At 37.2% G+C, this 22,377-nt stretch overlaps 3 protein-coding genes across 4 annotated transcripts; 2 read left to right on the top strand and 1 right to left on the bottom strand.

The window, feature by feature from the left end:
* Positions 1 to 28: 28 nt before the first annotated feature.
* On the top strand, positions 29 to 2,843 carry LOC147380944 (pleiotropic drug resistance protein 3-like). Its single transcript, XM_086431026.1, has 6 exons — positions 29 to 127; positions 249 to 382; positions 477 to 704; positions 881 to 1,052; positions 1,306 to 1,560; positions 2,400 to 2,843. The coding sequence occupies exons 1-6, from the start codon at positions 53 to 55 to the stop codon at positions 2,664 to 2,666; spliced, it is 1,131 nt and encodes a 376-aa protein (XP_086287152.1). The 5' UTR covers positions 29 to 52; the 3' UTR covers positions 2,667 to 2,843.
* Positions 2,844 to 4,952: 2,109 nt separating this feature from the next.
* LOC147380943 (pleiotropic drug resistance protein 3-like) lies at positions 4,953 to 16,496 on the top strand. 2 transcript variants are annotated; one of them, XM_086431025.1, is made up of 24 exons: positions 4,953 to 5,320; positions 6,003 to 6,126; positions 6,333 to 6,418; positions 7,039 to 7,123; positions 7,833 to 7,992; positions 8,092 to 8,168; positions 8,658 to 8,711; positions 8,813 to 8,903; positions 9,098 to 9,399; positions 9,478 to 9,759; positions 9,841 to 10,154; positions 10,527 to 10,687; positions 10,770 to 10,873; positions 11,624 to 11,777; positions 11,865 to 11,996; positions 12,081 to 12,151; positions 12,241 to 12,573; positions 12,661 to 12,951; positions 13,169 to 13,252; positions 13,372 to 13,505; positions 13,598 to 13,825; positions 14,662 to 14,833; positions 15,066 to 15,320; positions 16,111 to 16,496. In XM_086431025.1, exons 1-24 carry the CDS (start codon positions 4,953 to 4,955, stop codon positions 16,375 to 16,377), a joined length of 4,329 nt encoding a protein of 1,442 aa, XP_086287151.1. In that variant the 3' UTR covers positions 16,378 to 16,496. The 2 variants fall into 2 exon arrangements, with proteins under 2 accessions (XP_086287151.1, XP_086287150.1); XM_086431024.1 differs by having other exon boundaries at positions 12,078 to 12,151.
* Positions 16,497 to 18,331: 1,835 nt separating this feature from the next.
* On the bottom strand, positions 18,332 to 21,383 carry LOC147380942 (S-adenosylmethionine synthase-like). The gene is made up of 2 exons (XM_086431023.1): positions 21,223 to 21,383; positions 18,332 to 19,759 (listed from the first exon to the last, which is right to left on the bottom strand). The coding sequence occupies exon 2, from the start codon at positions 19,750 to 19,752 to the stop codon at positions 18,571 to 18,573; it is 1,182 nt and encodes a 393-aa protein (XP_086287149.1). The 5' UTR covers positions 19,753 to 19,759; positions 21,223 to 21,383; the 3' UTR covers positions 18,332 to 18,570.
* Positions 21,384 to 22,377: the final 994 nt, after the last annotated feature.

Here is a 22,377-nt window from a genome sequence, read left to right as displayed (position 1 = left end):
GATAAAAGCTTATTGTCCAATACTCATTATTCTACTGTTGCAGTTGTTTCTAATGAAAAATGGAGGGAGCATAATCTACTCTGGACCATTGGGTCCTCATTCAAGCAGGGTTATTGAATATTTTGAGGTAAATTCACTAAAGAAAATAAGAAATATTCAGAACCCATTGAAGATATTTAGGACATTATTTTTGTTGACAAAACTTACCAAAAAAAAAAAAATGATTTCATTTCCTCCTTATCTGGCAGGGTATTTCTGGGGTACCAAGGATTAAAGACAATTACAATCCAGCAACATGGATGTTAGAAGTCACTTCTACATCGGCCGAAGCAGAACTTGGTGTGGATTTTGCCGATCTTTACAAAGAGTCGAGTTTGTACAAGTGAGTATAACTACTAAGGTGTAGTTCGCTGTCTTATATGAATATCTTGAATATTGTCTTGTAGACCATTCTTTATTTGTTCTTCTGATTTCAGGGACAACAATGAATTGGTTAAGCAATTGTGTTCTCCACCTCCCGGTTCAAAGGATTTGCATTTCTATACTCGTTTTCCGCAGAATGGTTGGGGACAGTTCAAAGCGTGCCTTTGGAAACAACACTTGTCCTATTGGAGAAGTCCTGCATACAACTTAATGCGCATCGTCTTTATGATTGTTGCTTCTTTGATGTTTGGTATTGTGTTTTGGAAGAAAGGGACCAAAATGTAAGTCAAATTAACCCAATTCATGTCATATAAACGGTTAATGAAACATAGGTCGGTCCTTAAAAAATGTGTCTATCCATATTAATTCCCTCGTAGAACTATAAAATATATATTTCAAATCAATATGAGGGACTTTCCCGATACATTAACATATTTATCTGTCTCTTGTTTTGTAGAAATAACCAGCAGGACTTATTCCAAATATTTGGTTCAATGTTTGCTGCCGTGATCTTCTTAGGCATAAACAACTGCTCATCAGTTTTACCATTTGTTGCAACTGAGAGAAATGTTCTATATCGAGAAAAATTTGCTGGAATGTACTCTTCATGGGCCTATTCATTTGCACAGGTCAATCTTCTTCTGAAAAACTATAGGGTCAACGTGGAGAGATCCAATTTTTTTCGATCAATAAGAATTTATTTCTGTCAAAAATGGATCAAGATTCAAGTGGACACATTGAGTTAGACACAAAAACTTGATTAACTTGGGTTGACATTTTTTATATTTTGAACAATGATCCAAAAATTCCAAATAACTTTTCATGGCTTTTTGTATTTTAACGCTTCCCATCTGTTCTGCTAACATAAAGTTGATTTTATAGGTGGCTATTGAGATTCCCTACGTGTTTGCCCAAGCAGCTCTGTTTTTGGTCATCACGTATCCGATGATCGGTTACTCCTGGTCTGCTTATAAGTTCTTCTGGTACTTCTATGCCATGTTCTGCACACTACTCTACTTCAACTACCTTGGAATGCTGCTTGTGTCGTTGACTCCAAACATTCAAGTAGCTGCTGTTTTGGCCTCTTCTTTCTACACCATGTTTAATTTGTTCTCTGGGTTCCCGATGCCAAAACCGGTAAACCAACCTTCTACTTACTATACTAATATTACTTGTGATGGATTTATCTCTTTATTTGATACTTTTGTTTGGTAGATAATCTCTATGGGGTACTTGAGCCTTTCCTTTTCTCCTGAGGTACCCATGTCATTCTAACATGGATCAATGTGGAAAAATTTTAACCCAATATTTAATATGACTAAACGACAACAACAAAGTCTTATCCCCAAATATTCAGTCAAGTAAATGAATCTCGTTCCTTTATTACACTCATTCGAGAGCAAACTCTATGGTTATTGAATGTGAGTTCCTATCTGGTCTCGCTCACTATCTCCATCCAAGTTCTTTTGTGTCTTCCTCTCATTCTTTTAGAACCTTCAACTTGAATATTTCTTTTAACTGAGGCTGTAATCAACCTTCATTGAATTATGCCCAACCAATATCAATCAACTTTCTCTTAGCTTATCACCTATTGGACCTACTACATTTTCCCGAACACGTTCATTTCTAAGTTTATCTTTCCTAGTCTTTCCACCCATTCTTCTCAATGTTATCATCTCTTCTATGTTCAACTTATTTACACAATGCTTAACCACCCAACATTCAGCTCCACAAAGCATAGGTGGTCCTACTACTTGAAAAAAATAAAAATAAAAATAAAAATAAGAGCTAAATGTATATGATACAACCTTATGCTTATATCGTAAGAGTTAGGAATAATGCAAGTCGGATACATTGATCTTGATCACTATGCCCCCACATTCAGATACTCCTTTGCATTCATTTTGACATGCTCTAAATAGTTGTGGGCCTTCAGAGTTAAGCGAAAACTAACCTAGCCATGGTGCTTGTTGCAGGAAATCCCAAATTGGTGGATTTGGATGTATTATATTTGCCCGACATCTTGGACGCTAAACGGACTACTCTCTTCACAATATGGAGACATAGAAAAAGAAATAATGGTGTTTGGCGGGACAAAGACAGTTACTGCCTTCATAAGAGATTATTTTGGGTTTCACCATGATCAATTAGGTGTGGTGGCTGTTGTTCTTATCGCTTGCCCCGTTGCCTGTGCTCTTCTTTTTGCATATTGTATAGGAAAACTGAACTTTCAGAGGAGATAATCTCTGCATAGAAAAATCACTATATTTGTATTGTCAAATCATCATTTTGGTGAATAATAAACCATTTTGGATGATTGGTGGATTCATTTTTAGCAAAGAAAGCCGTGTAAAATATTTGAATTGGTGCTATATTAAATTAATTATTGTGAGAGGATGGGTGATTAGTGTTTGAATTTGTGATCAATCATCGAAGCTAACTCTTAAATAAGTAGACCATTGTTTTATATATATTATAAGATCGGTGAATTGGGGTAGTGTCTCATATTTGTTCTGATCCCCACCAATTGAATGCTCCAGATTTTCAAATAGTGGTGTGTCATGTATTGGGTCTCAATTCTGTTCCCACAACATATTTACTCTGCTCAGAATTAGTTCAACTGTTTATATAATCCAACATTGCAGATAAAACTTCTGTTTCAGTATTTGTTCAACAGGTGTACCTTAATCTAAAGTGTAAGGAATTCAACCCGAAATTCCCAATCTGTGAGAAACAAGAAATAGAGAAAAAACACACGTCGAAAAAGAAAACAATCACACGCACAAGACAGTATTTACGTGGTTCGGCAATTTGCTTATGTCCACAGAGTTGCAGAGATTTCACTATTTTCGAGAAGAATTACAAAGTGCGGCTCCAGTCTCAAAGATGACAACCAAAACCTTAAAAAACCCTAATCACCAAAAACGGCTTCTATATAATGCGCACAAGATACACAATGGGTTACAAAACGGGCCCAAAAATTTTTCCCGGGGGCATTGCCCCCAGGAGGCTTATCCATGAGCGCTCCGGCTTGGGCCTATGGGCCCAAGCCTCCACTCCATGGACTAAGCCTCAGAAAATATCCCATCAAAATACCACGCAAACATTATTTGGGTCAGGTCGGGTCATCAACCGGATCAAAACATAACTAGGCTCCACAAAAAGCCCAACATAAAGCTGGTCAATGACATGGTTTGTAAGCAAGGGTATTCTTGTATGTGTCTTAATCTGGACCATTTATTTGATGGATCACCTCTTTGATGGACCACAATCCATGTTCATTCTAATCTGATGAGTTCAACAAGGTTGGTCACTTGCTCATAGAAAGTTCATCAATGTGTCCCTCCACATTTTTTGGTAATGTGTTGCCTTGCTAGAAATGCCAAGAACAACTACAAGGATTGAGATTGAAATGTACAAATGTGTTTTAAAATCCAAAATGGTAATAAAGAAATAACATAATAGATGGAAAGAGATGAACAAAATCATTGAGCACCGGACGCTTCATTCTAGAATAGGTGGAGAAGGAGGTAGGCGGTATAAAGGAAAATTTTCATATAATTTGAAGGCAAAACATATATGATATATTAATTACAAAGGATTTTTACAATTCATCAAATCTATTTTTATTAATAAACCTTTTTGTTCTATTTGTAATATTTATTAAATCAATTTGACATCAGAGGAATCATGTGGCACACTAGTCCTCCACTGTAATTAATTGGAAAAAAGATTTTGGAAAGGTTTTACTACTTGTCAATTAGTAGTCTCTGCCTTGGGCTCGAAATCAACTTGATCGAAACATCAAAACCAATGGTCTCAGGCTGTGCTTATCAGATGGTGTGGATCATTTGATTAGACAGATGATAAGTATTTGATATTCATGATGACCATCATGCATTGTGGGTGTTGATGGGTGAGGAAGTTCACATCTTTATGCTGCACTGTTGTATGGAATGCACCTGCAGTATGTCTGCATGTGGGCTTGTATAATTCATTGATAAAAAGTGTAAAATATTTAGTAGATTAAGTAGAAAAAAACAAAAAAAACAGAACCATAGTGCACATGTCACAATATATTACTGACTTACTGAGAAAGAAAAGGAACTTAATTCACAATCCACACCTCGCTCAATTTTATATATTTACAAATAATGTTAATTGTTTTTTTAGTTATGAAAGAGCACATGTGGGAACACAAAAAAGTCAACTAATCTATTTATAAAATTGAATAAACAAACAAAATTCTGGTTGTTAACTTCCATTAAAGAAAGAATATAGAGAAATATACAGATGGGAATCTAATGTTTGGTATTTTTCAATCTGTTTCACACTGTTATACATTTTCTTTTTAATAATCCATGCTAACACCATGTTTCAACTTCCTTGAAAGCAACAGTCAATTTACTTTCTGTGAGCGATGAATGACGCATTACATTACCTCCTCAATCTTCAAGTTCTAAAAGAAACCATATATAAATGTAAACATCTTTCTCCCAATGCATTTGGAGCTCTCCAAATTATCAAAGATGGCTCAACTAGTCGGAACTGATGAAATAGAATCATTGAGAATTGAATTAGAAGAGATTGGAAGAAGTATGAGATCATCATTTCGAGACCACACTTCGAGTTTTCGAAGCACTACGACGGTGAATTCTGTACAGAATAATGGTGATGATGAAAGTGCCTTGCAATGGGCTGCAATTGAGAAGGTAACATCATCTTTGTTTGATAATTATGATGGTGGAGGTGGAAGTGGGGATGCCAAAGGGAAGAAAGTGATTGATGTTACCAAGCTTGGACCTCTAGAACGACATATGTTCATTGAGAAGCTCATCAAGCATATTGAGAAAGATAACCTCCTCCTGTTGAAAAAACTTAGAAAAAGAATAGACAAGTAAGCTTTGCTTTTGACACACAACAAACATAAGATGCGCAATACATTCATATAAACATATAATCTACCCATTATGTTTGTATGAGTGTATGTATGTATGTATGTTGTGATCTATATATAAGATGCATGGATTCATGGGCTTTGATGTATACTGCACACATTACGAATCATAGGGTACTTTTGTAGTTATATAAGTATCATACTGCGTCTCTAACATACTAGTGATATCGATGTACCCAGTTAAGGAATTTTAACCCAAACAACAGCTTTGATTGAATGATCCTTAAGTATGTTAATTGCCTTTTTCATGAACTGTCCCTTGTCAGTCATCCTCATTGAAATTCAAAAGTCCATTTGACTGATTTTCTTTCTAGCTTGAATAGCATGAGTTGATGTTAGTTTTTGAAGTTGTCCTTTGCATAATCTATCTTCTTGAGTGCCTAGTGATATTAGTTTGGTAACATTCACTTGAGGTCTACAAAATACTTTTATAGAGAAGGATCCATTGATCATGGACAGGAGATATGACAAAAGTATAATATTTTTAATATGGTTGTATATCCCATTAGTCCCTGTAGACAATCCATGTGTGTGCACTTACACATTCATTAACTCATATATCATAGGCACAATCACATAGCTGTAATGGGTATATTTTTTTTAACCATATGGTATTTTGTAGTGTTGGTGTGAAATTGCCCACTGCAGAGGTGCGATATAAGAATCTCTGTGTTGAAGCAGAGTGTGAGGTAGTTCATGGCAAGCCCCTCCCCACTTTATGGAACTCTTTCAAAGGCATAGTCTCTGTAAGTAGCTGTATTAATTTGATTATGTCGAGGGCCTTTTTTTTTCCTTCTTTATTATCATTATTATTATTGTTTTTAATTCAAATTGGTTCAGCTCTGGGACCTAATTACCAGCTTGCTAGTTATTGGGTGTTTGTTCTTTCCTTCGTCGAAATTTCTTAATCCTTTTTCTTCCTCATTCATTACTAGAGCGTTCTGTTGGACAGGGTTTTACAAAGCTGTTAGGTGCAAAGTCTCAAGAAGCCACTATAAGCATCATCAAGGATGTTAGCGGAATCATCAAGCCTGGCAGGTAGAACATACAAGTCTCACCGACTCAGAAGATTCAAATCCTTTTAGTGGACAATTCAAATGATTAGAGCCAAATCCATTTATTTTACTCTTTGTTTGTTTGTTTGTTTTTTTTTTTTTTTTTGAGTAAAAAATATTGTCAATCCCTTAAACAGTTGCCATAGAAAGTGGTATGTATAAACTAAACGGTTATATTTAGGAAATTGTATGGGGAAAGGTTCTAAGGTCCTAAGGTGTCCAAACATTCTCACTGCAACGGAAGGGTTTTTCCTGCCACATGGAAAGCTGACATAGCCAATCCATACTATTCATCTGATGTGTATCACATTGATTTGGTCAAGTGGACAGTAGTGATCATACCACATCATGCCCGTAGAGTGCTATATATTGTAATTTTCCTTGCTAATTGCATCCAATGATTCTTTTTAATGTTTTCTAATAGATAAAAATGAAATAGAAATATGACCTTTTTTGCTTCATGGTGGAGTGTTGTTAGAAACCTTCCACCTCAACTACCAGTGAATAGGTGTGGAATCTAGAGTCACATCAAAACCCATCCCCTAAATGGACTTTTTTTACCCCCCAAAGTGGTTCATTCATATTGGATTGTCTGGGTTGCAGGATGACTCTATTGCTTGGCCCTCCAGGGTGTGGGAAAACTACCTTCTTATTGGCTCTTTCAGGGAAGCTAAACCAATCTCTCAAGGTTTTTTTTTTCTGCTCTTTAGTTTCTTTTATTAATAGAAGGATCTGATATGAAGCATTAATTAAGGATAATTCTATTAATATGTACAGTGAAGTACTAAAAGTCTGCAGCATTCTAAAGTGACGAGTAGCTCAAAGTTCTGTTTTTTAAAGACTTAACCAAATAGACTCAATTTTGGTTCATAATGTCCTTGTTTCAAGGAATGGATTCGGTTGATCCACAAGTCCTAATGAATGCTCATGAAGCCTTGGTATTGTATTAGGCTCACACCAAGTCATGCATGCTTTTATTTGGTTTAATTTCTGGCATAATTGATGTCCAAAGCCAAGTGTCTGAATCTAGTGTCTTGGATTACATGTTAAAGTGTCTTGGATTACATTTAACAACCTTGTATTTCACCCCAATGTTCATATACACAATATACAAAACATTATTCAGTTTGTAGTCTGGTTTCTTTTAATGGCTACTCGCAATACGGTTTAAAATATTGGAATGTATCGGTCGATATGTATTGGTATTGGCCAATACCAATATGAAACATTCAATGTATCGGGTACGTATCGAATATATCAACCAATACCATATCGGTTTTTTTCATTAACCGAAACATTCAATTTATGCGACATTTTAAACCTTGATTTGCATTATACATATATTGTAATTTTTTACCAAAGCATTTTGTGTATCTTTTCTTCTTTTCTTTCTTTAGGTTACTGGGGAAATCTCTTACAACGGGTATAGACTTGAAGAGTTTGTTCCTCAGAAAACAGCAGCCTATATAAGCCAATATGACCTTCACATTCCTGAGATGACTGTGAGAGAAACACTTGATTTCTCAGCTTGTAGTCAAGGTGTTGGAAGCCGAGCAGGTATGCTTTCCTTGGGAACACATCAATGATGATTTTTATCCACTTAAGTTTGAGTTCTTAACTATATAATAAAGGTGACTTATTTCTTTGCCTGTGAAGAGATTATGATGGAGGTCAGTAGAAGGGAGAAGCAAGCAGGGATTGTCCCAGATCCAGACATAGATACTTACATGAAGGTACAATTGACAGACTTACTCTTCTTTCCCTCCATGTTCACAAAACAGCCACTTTTTTATGGGCCACCTGTTCTGTTTTATGTGTTTCAATATCACAGCAATGCATGACTTTGAGCTTCGATAAATCTTAATTTTTACACGATCATTTTTTACATAATGATCCAGGCCCATCACATTGTTTCTCTAAACATAATATTTTTCTCGTATAAAATATCTATTGTAATCTGAAAGATATCATCATGGCCACTTGCCTATTTAGAATTTCTTGTTGAAACTTTGAACAATTCTGTGATTCACAAATGACAACCACAATGATCCCTTAAGGCACCCATAATTGTCCTTCCCAAACAAACATGAAGTAACTGTTCCACATTATTGCAAAAATCAGGATCAAGCACGTGTGTCACATGGATTTGCTTTTTATTTTTGGTGGCAGTGTAGTTCTGTGTTCCAATGTCGATAATCTATGATAAACAATATTTTTAACAGGAAATTTCTGTTGAGGGACTTGAAAGAACCCTTCAAACAGATTATATCTTAAAGGTAATTCTCTTTAACAAAAGCAAAAAATTGTATTTCTTCTTCAGTAACTTATAGGCAAACCACTTTTCTCTGTTTATGATTTTTCTACGATGACTTTTCAGATACTTGGACTTGATATATGTGCTGACACAAGGGTCGGGGACGCCATGAGAAGAGGTGTATCAGGTGGTCAAAAGAAAAGATTAACTACAGGTAGTTTGAGTCAAAAAGTGGAAAGCTTTAGTAGGATATATACAACTTCGCCAAAACACTATACTTAATTGTGGTGTTTAATTAGAAATTGTGTTCCAATGCTGTTGTATGTTTCAGTTTTAAGGATTAACTGAATATACTATTATTATTGGAAACTTAGTGTTGTTAAAAGAATTCTAATTTTTTTTATGCAGGGGAGATGATTGTAGGTCCCACAAGAGCTCTGTTCATGGATGAAATATCAAACGGCTTAGACAGTTCTACTACCTTTCAGGTTCTTGTGTGTCTTCAACAGTTGGTGCATATCACAGATGCAACAACATTTGTTTCACTTCTTCAGCCAGCACCAGAGACGTACGATCTCTTTGACGACATTGTCTTGATGGCAGAAGGGAAGATCGTATACCATGGCCCACGCAATCACGTTCTTGAATTTTTTGAAGTTTGTGGATTCAAGTGTCCAGAAAGAAAAGGTGTGGCTGACTTCCTTCAGGAGGTAAGTGCATCATGGGTTGCACTTTACTTGTCTTTTGTTTCGAAGCGAAAATACGTAAAACTTTCAAATTCATTTCAGGTTATCTCTAAAAAGGATCAAGGACAGTACTGGTATCATACTGAACAACCTTACAGTTTTGTTTCCGTCGATCAGCTCTCTATGAAATTCAAGGAATTCCATATAGGACAGAAGCTAAATGAGGAGCTTTTAGAGCCGTATGATAAGTCCAAGAGCCATAAAAATGCTTTATCCTTTAGCATGTATTCTCTGACTAAATGGGACCTCTTTAAAGCTTGCATGTCAAGAGAATTTCTTCTCATGAAGAGGAATTCATTCATATATGTATTCAAATCAACTCAGGTAGTTATAAATACATCGAGGATATTTAGACCATTATTATCAATATCAATCAGTTATGTCTAAGTTTATGTGTCTCTGCAGCTTGTCACCATTGCAGCCATCACGATGACTGTTTTTCTGCGGACTCGGATGAAAGTTGATGTGATCCATGCAAATTACTTTTTAGGTTCTATGTTTTATGGGCTCATTATGGTTATTGCTGATGGATACCCAGAGTTGCCAATGACTGTCTCAAGACTTGCGGTCTTCTATAAGCAGAGAGAATTGTGCTTTTATCCAGCTTGGGCATACACTATTCCAGCCATAATTCTGAAGATTCCACTTTCATTGTTAGAGTCTGCAATTTGGACATGTCTAACTTACTATGTCATTGGATACACTCCTGAGTTTGGAAGGTGAGTCTTACATGGAAATTCCACTTCTTTAAAAGACAGTCTAGGCACATCAGCTAGACTGGATGACTATGGTCATCTGAACTATTTCAATTTTTTGGGAACCTGAAAGAAAAAATGGAAAATATTAGAAAATTTCTAATAATTAGAGGATCACGATATCTGATCAAGTAAACTTTTGGCATAGGAGATCTTGTATTTGTGATACATCACACATCAAGCAATGGAATGCACCCCTCATGCATCTGTGCCACATATAGTAATGCGTTGTTGGTTCCACTTGACTTGTATACTGGATTTCCTCCATTGATAAAATGTTGATTTCTCTTAGAAATCTGAATTTTCTCCTGAACTTATGTCTGTTTTCTTTCTTAGGTTTATTCGCCAACTTGTTCTACTTTTTGCTGTCCACCTAATGTCAATATCCATGTTCCGTTTTACTGCCTCAGTCTTCCAAACTCTGGTTGCTTCTACAACAGTCGGTGCTTTTTCATTCTGGGTTCTCTTGTTATTTGGTGGCTTCATTATCCCACGACGTAAGGCTTCCTAGTAACTCTTTTCTGATACCGACCTGGCTAACTTTTCAAATGGATGTACTTAGTGGTTTTGTGGCTGCAGCTTCTCTGCCAGGTTGGTTGAAATGGGGATTCTGGATCTCCCCATTGACATATGGGGAGATAGGCATGACTGTAAACGAATTTCTTGCTCCCCGTTGGCAAAAGGTGTGGGTTCGAATTACTGATTTTTTGGTTATTGTAATTGAGACAATCTTAGATTCATCCTGACAGGATGGCTTGATGGTCTACCATTGGCATACTGATACCCATCTTTTGATGGTGCCACATCATATCAATACCAAAGCCTAATCTGAAAAATAAAATAAAAATTGCAGTCTAAATCCAACTGAATGAAACGAAGGGTCAAGATTCACTTCCATGAACAATTTTTTTCCTACATCACGCAAAATAGTCCTTTTTTGACAACCCAAAATAATATAATGGATAGGATGGCAATGATCTGATTAAGTCTGACCTTTGGCATAGGAGATATCTTGGGTGGTAGTACCCACTTAATGGTGGAATCTTGTCAAGTTCTAAGTCTTCTCGGTGCTTGCCATGTAACCCTTCAGAGTTCAGACACATGGCAACACTTGTACAAAACAAAGCAAACAGAAGGCAAGCATAAGTGCAATGTTTCTCAAAAGTAATATTTATTAGTAGGAAACAAGATTACAATTTACAAGGCTTGAATGCTTCTTTATCTCTTTGCTTATCTCCTGTCTCCTTCGTCGTGACAGTCTCACTCACTTTCGTGAGTGATGTGTGTACCGGTATGCCAAGTGAGTATCCTCAAAGCTCTCCAAAATACCATTGAGCACCTCAGTTTTACTCGTCTTAACCTTTTTTGGTGAAGTAAAATAGTTGATCATCATCCACTGCTAGTAATTATCTGCTCTTCATTTTCATTTATAGATGTCATCAACAAATACAACTATAGGGTGGCAAACGCTGGAAAGTCGTGGACTAAACTTTGATGAGTACTATTATTGGATATCAATTGGTGCCTTACTTGGGTTTTCACTACTTTTCAATGTTGGATTTACCATGGCCTTATCTTTTTTAAAGCGTAAGTTCATCTTTGTTTACCTAGTAGACCTACTTAAGAAACATAAATCAAACATGTCTAGTCACCCACTTGTTGATATATACTCAGCTCCTGGGATGTCTCGTGCTATTATCTCTCATGAAAAGCTCTCTCAAATACAAGGAAAGGAAGATCTTAACAACGGATCTCATGTTGAGAAGACAGCTAATAGTCCTAAAACTTTTGCAGAACCTAAAAAAGGTCAGACAAATGGTCCTTCTTATCTATTTATTCGTATAATATATTTTTTCTATGCTTATGGGTCAATGACTAATTTCACAGGAGGGATGGTTTTACCTTTTGAGCCCCTAACAACAGCATTTCAGAATGTGGAGTACTTCATTGACACCCCTTTGGTAATCATGTCAGATAAATAAATAACTTTGACATTAAAAATTTTAGGATCAAATGATGTTGGTTAACTATGTTATTATTTTGGTGACAGGAAATGAAAGAAAAAGGTGTCATGAAGAAAAAATTCCAACTTCTTCACGATATTACCGGTGCTTTCATGCCCGGTGTTCTTACAGCATTGATGGGTGTCAGTGGAGCTGGAAAAACAACTCTATTGGATGTTCTTTCTGGAAGGAAAACTGGTGGTACTATTGTAGGAGATATAAGAATTGGTGGGTATCCTAAGGTTCAGGAGACATTTGCAAGGATATCAGGTTACTGTGAGCAGACCGACATACATTCTCCACTAATTACGGTAGAAGAATCAGTGATATATTCAGCTTGGTTGAGGCTTCAACCTGAGATTGATTCAAATATTAAATATGTATGGCATCTTTTAAACCAATATTTAACTGTTTAGTTTCAACACCATCTTTGATATAATGAAATTGTTGCAACATGTTATTGACAGGCATTTGTGAATGAAGTCCTTGAAACTATTGAGCTTGATGGAATTAAAGATGCTTTAGTTGGCAGTCCTGGTGTTAGTGGTCTATCAACTGAGCAACGTAAACGGCTCACAATAGCTGTGGAACTTGTTGCCAACCCATCTATTATCTTCATGGATGAACCCACATCAGGTTTGGATGCAAGAGCGGCTGCAATTGTCATGCGGGCAGTGAAGAATGTGGTTAATACAGGAAGAACAGTTGTTTGCACTATCCACCAACCAAGTATTGATATATTTGAGGCATTCGATGAGGTATTTATAGTAGTTTACGCATTGTTTTTTAGTGAAATAGGGAGATAAAAATGTAAGGAATTGTGTCAATGTGTAGATATTATGAATATAATGCATAGAAGTATTAATTTCTTTAATATGGATCTTAGCTTTTGAGAAGCATGGATTTCTTGTTATGTATTGACATGATGTCAAGATATAAGTTTATCGTCCAATACACAATTTTCTACTGTTTCAGTTGTTTCTAATGAAAACCGGAGGGAGTGTAATCTACTCTGGACCATTGGGTCCTCATTCAAGCAGGGTTATTGAATATTTTGAGGTAAATTCACTAAAGAAATATTCGTCACCCATATAAGTTATTCTAGGATATTATTTTATTGACAAAACTTAACAATAAAAAATGATAAAATTTCATTTCATTTCATCCTTATCTGGCAGGGTATTTCTGGGGTACCAAGGATTAAAGACAATTACAATCCAGCAACATGGATGTTAGAAGTCACTTCTACATCGGCCGAAGCAGAACTTTGTGTGGATTTTGCCCATCTTTACAAAGAGTCGACTTTGTACAAGTGAGTGTAACTACTAAGGTGTAGTTGTCCGTTTGATATGAATATCTTAAAAATTGTCGTGCAGACCATTTTTATTTTTGTTCTGATTTCAGGGACAACAGAGAGCTTGTTAAGCAATTGTGTTCTCCATCTCCTGGTTCAAAGGACTTGCATTTCTATACTCGTTTTCCACAGAATGGCTGGGAACAGTTCAAAGCGTGCCTTTGGAAACAACACTTGTCCTATTGGAGAAATCCTGCATACAACTTAATGCGCATCCTCTATATGATTTTCGCATCTTTGCTGTTTGGGTCTGTGTTTTGGAAGCAAGGGACCAAAATGTAAGTCAAATTTGTTAGCATAGTCCCACATCACCCAGGTACTCTTGGGATCTGCAACGTATAAAGCGGTGGCAACCCTCTCCTTGCAAACCGATTTTCAAGGATGAGTTAGGCCCATGGGCTTTAAGCCTTTAACATGGTATCAAAGTGAGTGTACCTTTGGGGTGGGTCGAGTTAGTATCTCCATCCCTGCGTGGAGGGGGAGTACCAAGTGTCTCCAGCCCAAGCGTTGAGGGGGAGTGTTAGCATAGTCTCACATCGCCTGGGTACTCTTGGGATGTGCAATGTATAATGTGGGGGCAACCCTCTCCTTCCAAGCCGGTTTTCAAGGATGAGTTAGGCCCATGGGCTTTAAGCTTTCAACATGGTATCAAAGCGGGTATACCTCTAGGGTGGGTTGAGTTAGTATCTCCATCCCTATGTAGAGGGGGAGAGCCAAGTGTCTCCAACCCAAGTGCTGAGGGGGAGTGTTAGCACAGTTCCACATCACCTGGGTACTCTTTGGATGTGCAGTGTATAAAGTGGGGGCAACCCTCTCCTTGCCAGCCAGTTTTCAAGGATGAGTTAGGCCCATGGGATCTAAAAAAATTAACCAAATTCAGGTCATATAAACTGTATATGAAACATAGGAGATCAAAGGTATCCGTTGGATACTATCAAAGGAATCTACTGTAGGTGTGTTTGTATATTTGGTACTAACAGAGAGGGCATAGATCTGCCCTTAAAAATGTGTCTAGTCATATTAATTCCCTTGTAGAATTTAAATATATAATTTCAAATCAATATGTGGGACTTTCCCGATACGTTAATATAATTATCTGTCTCTTGTTTTGTAGAAAAAACCAGCAGGACTTATTCAAAATATTCGGTTCAATGTTCTCTGCCGTGATCTTCTTGGGCATGAACAACTGCTCATTAGTTTTACCACTCATTTCAACTGAGCGAACTGTTCTATACCGAGAAAAATTTGCTGGAATGTACTCTTCATGGGCCTATTCATTTGCACAGGTTCAATCTTTTTTCAATGAATAAGTAACTTATTTCGATTAAAAATGGGTCGAGAGTCAAGTGGTTTCATTGAGTCAGACGCAAAAACACTTAATTGAGATTACTTTTTTGTGTCTTGTGGACCTCATTAAGTCCATATTTGAAATTTGAACAATGAACCAAATATTTTTTTCAGGTCTTTTTTTTTTTTTTTTTTGGCATTTGTTCTGCTAACATGAACTTAATTTTATAGGTGGCTGTTGAGATTCCCTACTTGTTTGCCCAAGCAGCTCTGTTTGTGATTATCACATATCCGATGATCGGGTACTTCTGGTCTGCTTATAAGTTCTTCTGGTACTCCTATGCCATGTTCTGCACACTAGTCTACTACAACTACCTTGGAATGCTGCTTGTGTCGTTGACTCCAAACATTCAAGTAGCTGCTGTTTTGGCCTCTTCTTTCTACACCATGTTTAATTTGTTCTCTGGGTTCCCGATACCAAAACCTGTAAGCCAACCTTCCACTTACTATACCATAATTACTTGTGAGAATTTATCTCGATATTTGGTAGATAATCTCTATGGGGTACTTGAGCCTTTCCTTCTCCTGAGGTACCCATGTCATTCTAACGTGGAATGACTTTGGGTGTAGTATCTTCTTTCAATATGCTAAAATTTTAACTGAGTATAAAATAAGCCTTTATTCCCAAATATTTGGGTCAAGTAAACGAATCTTGCTCCTTTATTCCACTCATTCGAGAGCCAACTCTTTGGTGATTGAAAGTGAGTCCATATGCACTCTCACTATCTCCATCCAAGTTCTTTTAGGTCTTCCTCTCTTTCTTTTAGAACCTTAAACTTGAATATTTATTCTAACTGGGGTTGTAATCAACCTTCATGAAACTATACCCAACCAATCTCAATCAACTTTGTCTTAGCTTATCACCTATAGGATGTACTACATTTTCCCAAACTTGTTCGTTTCTAAGTTTTTCTTTCCTAGTCTTTCCACCCATTCATCTTAACATTATCATCTCTGCTACGCTCAGTTTGTTAACACATTGCTTCTTAATCGCCCAACATTTAGCTCCACAAAGCATAGGTGGTCTTACTTTGAAAGAAAAGAAGAAAAAAAAAAAACGGCTACATATATATATATATATGATACAACCATATGGTCATATCATGAGAGTTAGGAATAATGCAAGTCTGATACGTCGATCATTTTGTCATGCTTTAAATAGTTGTGGGCCTTGAGAGTTAAGTGAAAACTAACACAGCCATGGTGCTTGTTGTAGCAAATCCCGAAGTGGTGGATTTGGATGTATTATATTTGCCCAACATCTTGGACACTAAATGGACTACTCACTTCACAATATGGAGACATAGACAAAGAGATAATGGTGTTTGGAGAGACAAAGACAGTTGCTGCCTTCTTAAGAGATTATTTTGGGTTTCACCATGATCAATTAGGTGTGGTGGGTGTTGTTCTTATTGCTTGCCCCGTTGCCTATGCTCTTCTTTTTGCATATTGTATGGGAAAACTGAACTTCCAGAGGAGGTAATCTCTTCATAGAAACATCACTATGTTTGTATTGTCAAATCATCATTTTGATGAATTATTAACCATTTTGGATGAGTGGTGGATTCATTTTTAGCAAAGAGAGCTGTGTACAATATTTGAATTGGTAAGATATTAAATTAATATATAATGGTGAGAGGATGGGTGATTAATGTTTGAATTGGTGATCAATCAATGAAGCTAACCGTCAAATAAGTAGGCCATTCTTACATATATATAAAAGATAGTGTTCGGTAGACAAAGTTTTGTCCTACATGGCAAAAAAGTTTCAGAATGGGCTGAGATCATCCTCACAAAAAATCAGCCCATTCGAAAACTTCTAACCCCATGAAAAGTAGTTACAAACTAATGGTAAAAATTGATTGTCCACAATTCTTCAACTTGTAAATTGGGGCTAGAAATTTCAAAATGGGCTGATTTTTTGTGAGGATGATCCCCTCACCATATATATATATATGAGAAGCATTTGGTGGCCCTAAAGAAAGCCAAACATTTTTCAATATGTGGGCTAGAAGTTTCGGAATGTGATGATTTTTTGTGAGGATGATCTATATTGAAACTTCTAACCCTAGTTTACAAGTTGAAGAATCGTGGACCATCAATGATTTGTAAACCACTTTTGATGAGGTTAAGAATTTCAGAATGGACTGATTTTTTGTGAGGATGATATCCTCACAAAAAATCAGTCCATTCAAAAACTTCTAGTCGATATATTGAAAAATGTTTGGCTCTTTTTAAGGCCTCCGAACGCTTCCTTATATATATATATATATATATATATATATATATATATATATATATATATGAGTGGCATTCGGAGGTCCTAAAGAAATCCAAACATAATGCCAAAATTTTTTCAATGTAAATGTCAGAAGTTTCGGAATGGGCTGATTTTTTGTGAGAATGATCTCTATGATGAGGAGATCATCCTCACCAAAAATCAGCTCATTCCAAAACTTCTAACCTAGTTTACAAGTTGAAGAATAGTGGACCGTCAGATTTTTGTAAACAACTTTTGATGGGGTTAAAAGTTTCAGAATGGGCTGAGTTTTGGTGAGGACGATCTCATATATATATATATATATATATATATATATATATATATATATATATATATATATATATATATAAGATTGATGAATTGGGGCTGTGTCTCATATTTGATCTGAAGCCCACCAATTGAATGCTCCAGATTGACGAATCGTTGGGTGTCGTCTATTGGGTCTCAATTTTGTTGCCGCCATATATTTATTCTATTTTAAATTATATTAGGGCAAGTGTTTATTTAGTTCGGCAATGTACATAAAACTTCTATTTCAGTATTTAATGGTAGCCATTGAGGGCAGGTTCATGTACCAAATCCCATGGGGTGCATGACGAGTAGTTTGATGTTCATGTACTTTTATCACATGGCGGGGCAGTACCTGTTCCTATTAAATTTTTATGGTTATAATTGTGATACCTGTTTAAGTATTTGTTGTATGGAGACAATAGTGGTTTCATCCTTTTTTCGGATTTAGATCCCACTTTTAGAGGCATTAGGACAAGAGTTTCAACTTCCACTATAAATATGGTAAGGGTCGTATGCATCACAAAAGTATAATGCAAGCTTCCTTAAGTGGTTGAAAGAGGGCCCCCTGAGTATTGGAAAAGGTTCCAGACTTGGATTGGCGTTCTTGGAATTAAATCTGGGTTTGGGTAGTAGTGCTAGTGCATGCATCTTGGGGAAGGCGAAATATCTCCAACGTTTGGGGAGGCTTCTAATTGGGAATCAATTTGGTTTGCCAGCTAGTTCAATGCCGGGTTTAGGGACTCGGGAGTTAGGTATCTCTTGCATTTTAGTGTAATCTCGTATAGTAGAAGTCTTCGATCTGATCGTTGGCACCTGTAGAAATACTATCCATTACCACTAGATGACATAATAGGGCAAGCTGCAATTACTTATTTTCAACTTTCTTTCATCCATAAATTTCTAATAAAAATCCATTTTCTTCTATTACAGCCAATAACACAGGCAACACAATACAAAAATAAAAGTAACGGAAACAAACATCTAAAGACTCTATAGACTTATTGGCAGCATCTTTAGTTAGAGAACAGGGCCAAATATTCAAGCAAATTATTTATGGGTGGTAAAATCATCTGCAGTGAACCGCAGGATTTGAACTCATTTGACCTAAGCCTGTGGCTGCTCCCACTTGAGGGGTTTCACAGTCTCCCATGTGAAGTCAGCGTCATCCCTGCCAAAGTGGCCATAGGCCGCTGTCTTCAAGAACCTGCCATTGCCACCTCTCTTGAGGTCAAGGTTGATGGAGATCATCCCAGGCCTGAAGTCAAAGGTCTCCTTCACTATCTTGAGGATTTCCCTGTCAGGGATCTTTCCAGTACCGTATGTGTCCACAAACACGGACAAAGGCTCAGGAACACCAATGGCATAAGAGACCTGGACAATGCACCGGCGTGCAAGGCCATTGGAAACAATGCTCTTTGCGGCCTGCCTTACAATGTAGGCTCCACTCCTGTCCACCTTGGTGGGGTCCTTGCCGGAGAACGCACCACCACCATGGGCTCCCCAACCACCATAGGTGTCGATAATGATTTTGCGTCCAGTGAGACCAGCATCACCATGAGGGCCACCAATGACAAAACGGCCAGAAGGGTTCAGGTGAAAGATTGTCTTCTCATCAAGGTACTTCTCGGGGATAACGGGCTTGATGACGTGCTCCTTGAGGTCGGCAGCAATCTCATCGTTGGTGACTGTCTCATCATGCTGGGTGGAGATGAGTACAGTGTGGACACGAATGGGAACCATGGCACCCTTGTCGTTTTGGTACTCAACAGTGACTTGGGTCTTTCCATCAGGCCTCAACCAGGCACAGGTGCCATTCTTGCGGACATCAGTGAGGCGTGAACCAAGCTTAGTGGCAAGGACATGGCTAAGGGGCATCAACTCAGGGGTCTCATCGGTAGCATAACCAAACATGTGACCTTGGTCGCCAGCACCAATCTCCTCGGGGCGCTTGGTGAGGTGGCCATGGACACCTTGAGCAATATCAGGGCTCTGTTGCTCAATGTTCACCAAAACCTTGCAGTTATCAGCATCAAGACCAACATCATCGGACACAAATCCAATAGCACGGCATGTGTCGCGCACAATCTTCTCATAGTTGACATTGGCCTTGGTTGTGATCTCTCCAAATACCATTACCATGTTTGTTTTTGTACAAGTCTCACAAGCAACCTTGCTGTCAGGGTCCTGCTCAAGGCAGGCATCAAGTACCGCATCAGAGATCTGGTCACACAGCTTGTCGGGGTGTCCCTCATTCACAGATTCAGAGGTGAATAGGAAAGTCTCCATTCTCACACTGCACATCACACAACACCCAACCAGACCTATCAGTATATATAAATCAGTCTTTGGTCCTGCTAAGCTGGTCAGAGATTTGTCCAGCTGCATTTTCCATGTTTAATTACCAGTTTTCCATGTAAAGGTGGAAATACTGAATTCATGGCTGGGCCAATTTGTTCCAGTTCAGCTGGACCACAGGTGCACTCATATGAAAAAGGTAATTTACCAGAACAAGAAAGTTCAAGAGAATAGACTTGACTATAATTTTATTTTAAAATTTGCCTTAGTTTGAAATTTAGCCAAACAAACAAGAGACACTAGAGGAGAATCTCAGCACAATGGCAAAATGCTTTCTTAAAATTCCAATATTCCCAAAGAAGGAAGTTGAGAGTCCTGATTCGGTGTTCATTTATTCCAGATAAAAAGTTGAAGCAATCACAGAGAGAATCTTAAAAAGACAACATCATGATACTCAATTCATACACCAGTTTTTGTTACTACCTAAGGTGAATGTTAGCAAATAATAAACGTTCAGTTTTAAAATTTAAGCAAATCCAAGGAGCAGGAAATGAAAATAAATAAAACAATATATACAGAACATCATCATCGTTGTGGCCCAACACAGCTGTAAAGTCTTGAATTGCTTTCAGGAGCACATATAGGGCGGAGAATACCTTTAACGTCTGTTTTATTACCAGGAAAGCTTACACATCTCTTCTAGAAGTAACAAGACAACGCACATATATATTAAGAAGGAAGACATATCAGATCCAGTAAATGAGACAAAACAGAGAGACAAATCATTGTTTCTAAAAGCGTTTTTGATCAAAACCATCAGATCTGCTCGTTTGACGGCATTTCTTGCCAATCGAAGACAATTTCCTCAGGCGTAATAACTAAATCAGAGGAGAAATAACTAAATCGAGTGTTGGAGGACCGATTCAAAAACAGCGGCCCTCAAACACTTGATTCGAAATTCAAATTTCAGAAAAAAAAAAAAAATTTAACTCAACGGAGAACTATGGAAACAATTATAAATTATTTGAATTTCCGAACAATTTCAACAATAAGTTCAATGACTTTCGTTCATCTCGAAATGGGACAGTGTTAAATAAATTTAGTAAACAATCAGATCTTTGCATCTCCATGGTAAGTTTCTCAAGAAGTTAACGCATGCATCGAGATCCGTATAAAATCAACTCGAAATTACAGAAACCAACCATTACTAACTATAATCACGCATGAACACTCAGATCTGTAAGCATTTCGATCTAAGTTACAGAAACAGATAGAATCCCACCGAGATTCCAAAGAAAACAACCAAAACACACCGAAAAAAAGTAGGATTCGATTCAGATCTGATTAATATCTCCCTAAATCAAGCATTATAAGTGAACATTAACACAGATAAATTCATTTCCCCTCAAATCGATGAAGATCCGTGGCGAAAATGAGGAACAACGAAGAGGAGAAAACTACCTGGAAGAGAGGGGCCCTAAAGCTAGTGTTGATGCAGATCTGCTTTCTCCACAGAGAACCTTCTGTTGCTTTGGAAGAACTTTACGCGTTTAAGCATTAACCTTCGCTCCCATTTTTATAGTTAAATGGCCTCGAGATTTATGGCATCGTGAAATGGCCGACAATTATTAGCCGTTAAATGAGCGAAACTTTTGATGATATAACCCATCAATTAAAATAAAAAAAAAAGAACCTCCTAAGACCTACCTTGGTTTGGCTAGAGCCGGTAATCCACCAACCCTAACCGGTCATCGGCTCGGCTACTATTTTAGTCAGATTGGAGCTTGACATGAAGGGTGAAAAGTCTTGAATGTGAACACAGGAGGGTGGTTTCGTGTTTTATACTTTGAAAACGCTTTGGGGATTGAATCTGTTCGGTTTTCCATCCAGATTCGTTCTTTTTTAAGTAGGTGAACAAGGGCATAAAATGGGTCGGATTTTATCTATAATCAAAATCTGAATTTAATGAGTTTGATTCTTTCGAGTATATACCAATAAAAAAATAGGTCGGATACGGGTTGATGTTCTTTAACCCCGAGTCAAATATGGATCCATCCTTATTTCCATCTAAATTCAAATGATATATTACTGTGAAATTTATATTTTTATATTTTTCAAACTATCTTTTTTCAATAAACAAGTGTTAGTTTTATGAAGAAATCAAAATCTGAAAACATCATCTTTTATGAAATGTTTGGACCGAAATTAATATCAATTTTTAGAAATTAACACATTCTTAGCGAAAACATTTGTCCTGAGAATCCTAATATCTTTTAATCGGATAAAATCTTGCTTAGTATCCCTGTAATCAAGGGACCCCGCTTGTTTTTTAGGTTTTGCCCAATCCATAGACTATGATCTTGTCCAAAGACTAATCCCAAGGCACATGCAACACCAGCTCATCACACACACCTGGTAAGTAAGGGTGCACCCTCAGGAATTAATGTTCATACTAGGTATTAAACTCATGACTTACGAGTATTAACTATTTATCGATCTAAAATTACCACTGAGCCAACCCCTCAGAGTTTCAATAATATAATATCAATGCTTATATGGATCAAATGAATGGGGTGAGTCAATTCAATCAAGGAGGAAACTAAGTAATATGTATGA

The sequence above is a fragment of the Akebia trifoliata genome, unplaced genomic scaffold (genome assembly GCF_017979445.1).
Source record: "Akebia trifoliata isolate Shusen 1 unplaced genomic scaffold, ASM1797944v1 Contig00866, whole genome shotgun sequence".
Taxonomy (NCBI): Eukaryota; Viridiplantae; Streptophyta; class Magnoliopsida; order Ranunculales; family Lardizabalaceae; genus Akebia; species Akebia trifoliata.
This window is presented reverse-complemented; position numbering and strand designations above follow the sequence as displayed.

Excerpts from the sequence above, each read along its gene's own strand:
- LOC147380944 (XM_086431026.1), top strand. The coding sequence starts at position 53 with ATGAAAAATGGAGGGAGCATAATCTACTCTGGACCATTGGGTCCTCAT. Across the intron at positions 128-248 it reads GGGTTATTGAATATTTTGAG|GGTATTTCTGGGGTACCAAG; the intron begins GTAAATTCACTA and ends CTTATCTGGCAG. Across the intron at positions 1,053-1,305 it reads GGGCCTATTCATTTGCACAG|GTGGCTATTGAGATTCCCTA; the intron begins GTCAATCTTCTT and ends TTGATTTTATAG.
- LOC147380943 (XM_086431024.1), top strand. The coding sequence starts at position 4,953 with ATGGCTCAACTAGTCGGAACTGATGAAATAGAATCATTGAGAATTGAA. Across the intron at positions 8,712-8,812 it reads AAACAGATTATATCTTAAAG|ATACTTGGACTTGATATATG; the intron begins GTAATTCTCTTT and ends ATGACTTTTCAG. Across the intron at positions 9,400-9,477 it reads TGGCTGACTTCCTTCAGGAG|GTTATCTCTAAAAAGGATCA; the intron begins GTAAGTGCATCA and ends AATTCATTTCAG.
- LOC147380942 (XM_086431023.1), bottom strand. The coding sequence starts at position 19,752 with ATGGAGACTTTCCTATTCACCTCTGAATCTGTGAATGAGGGACACCCC.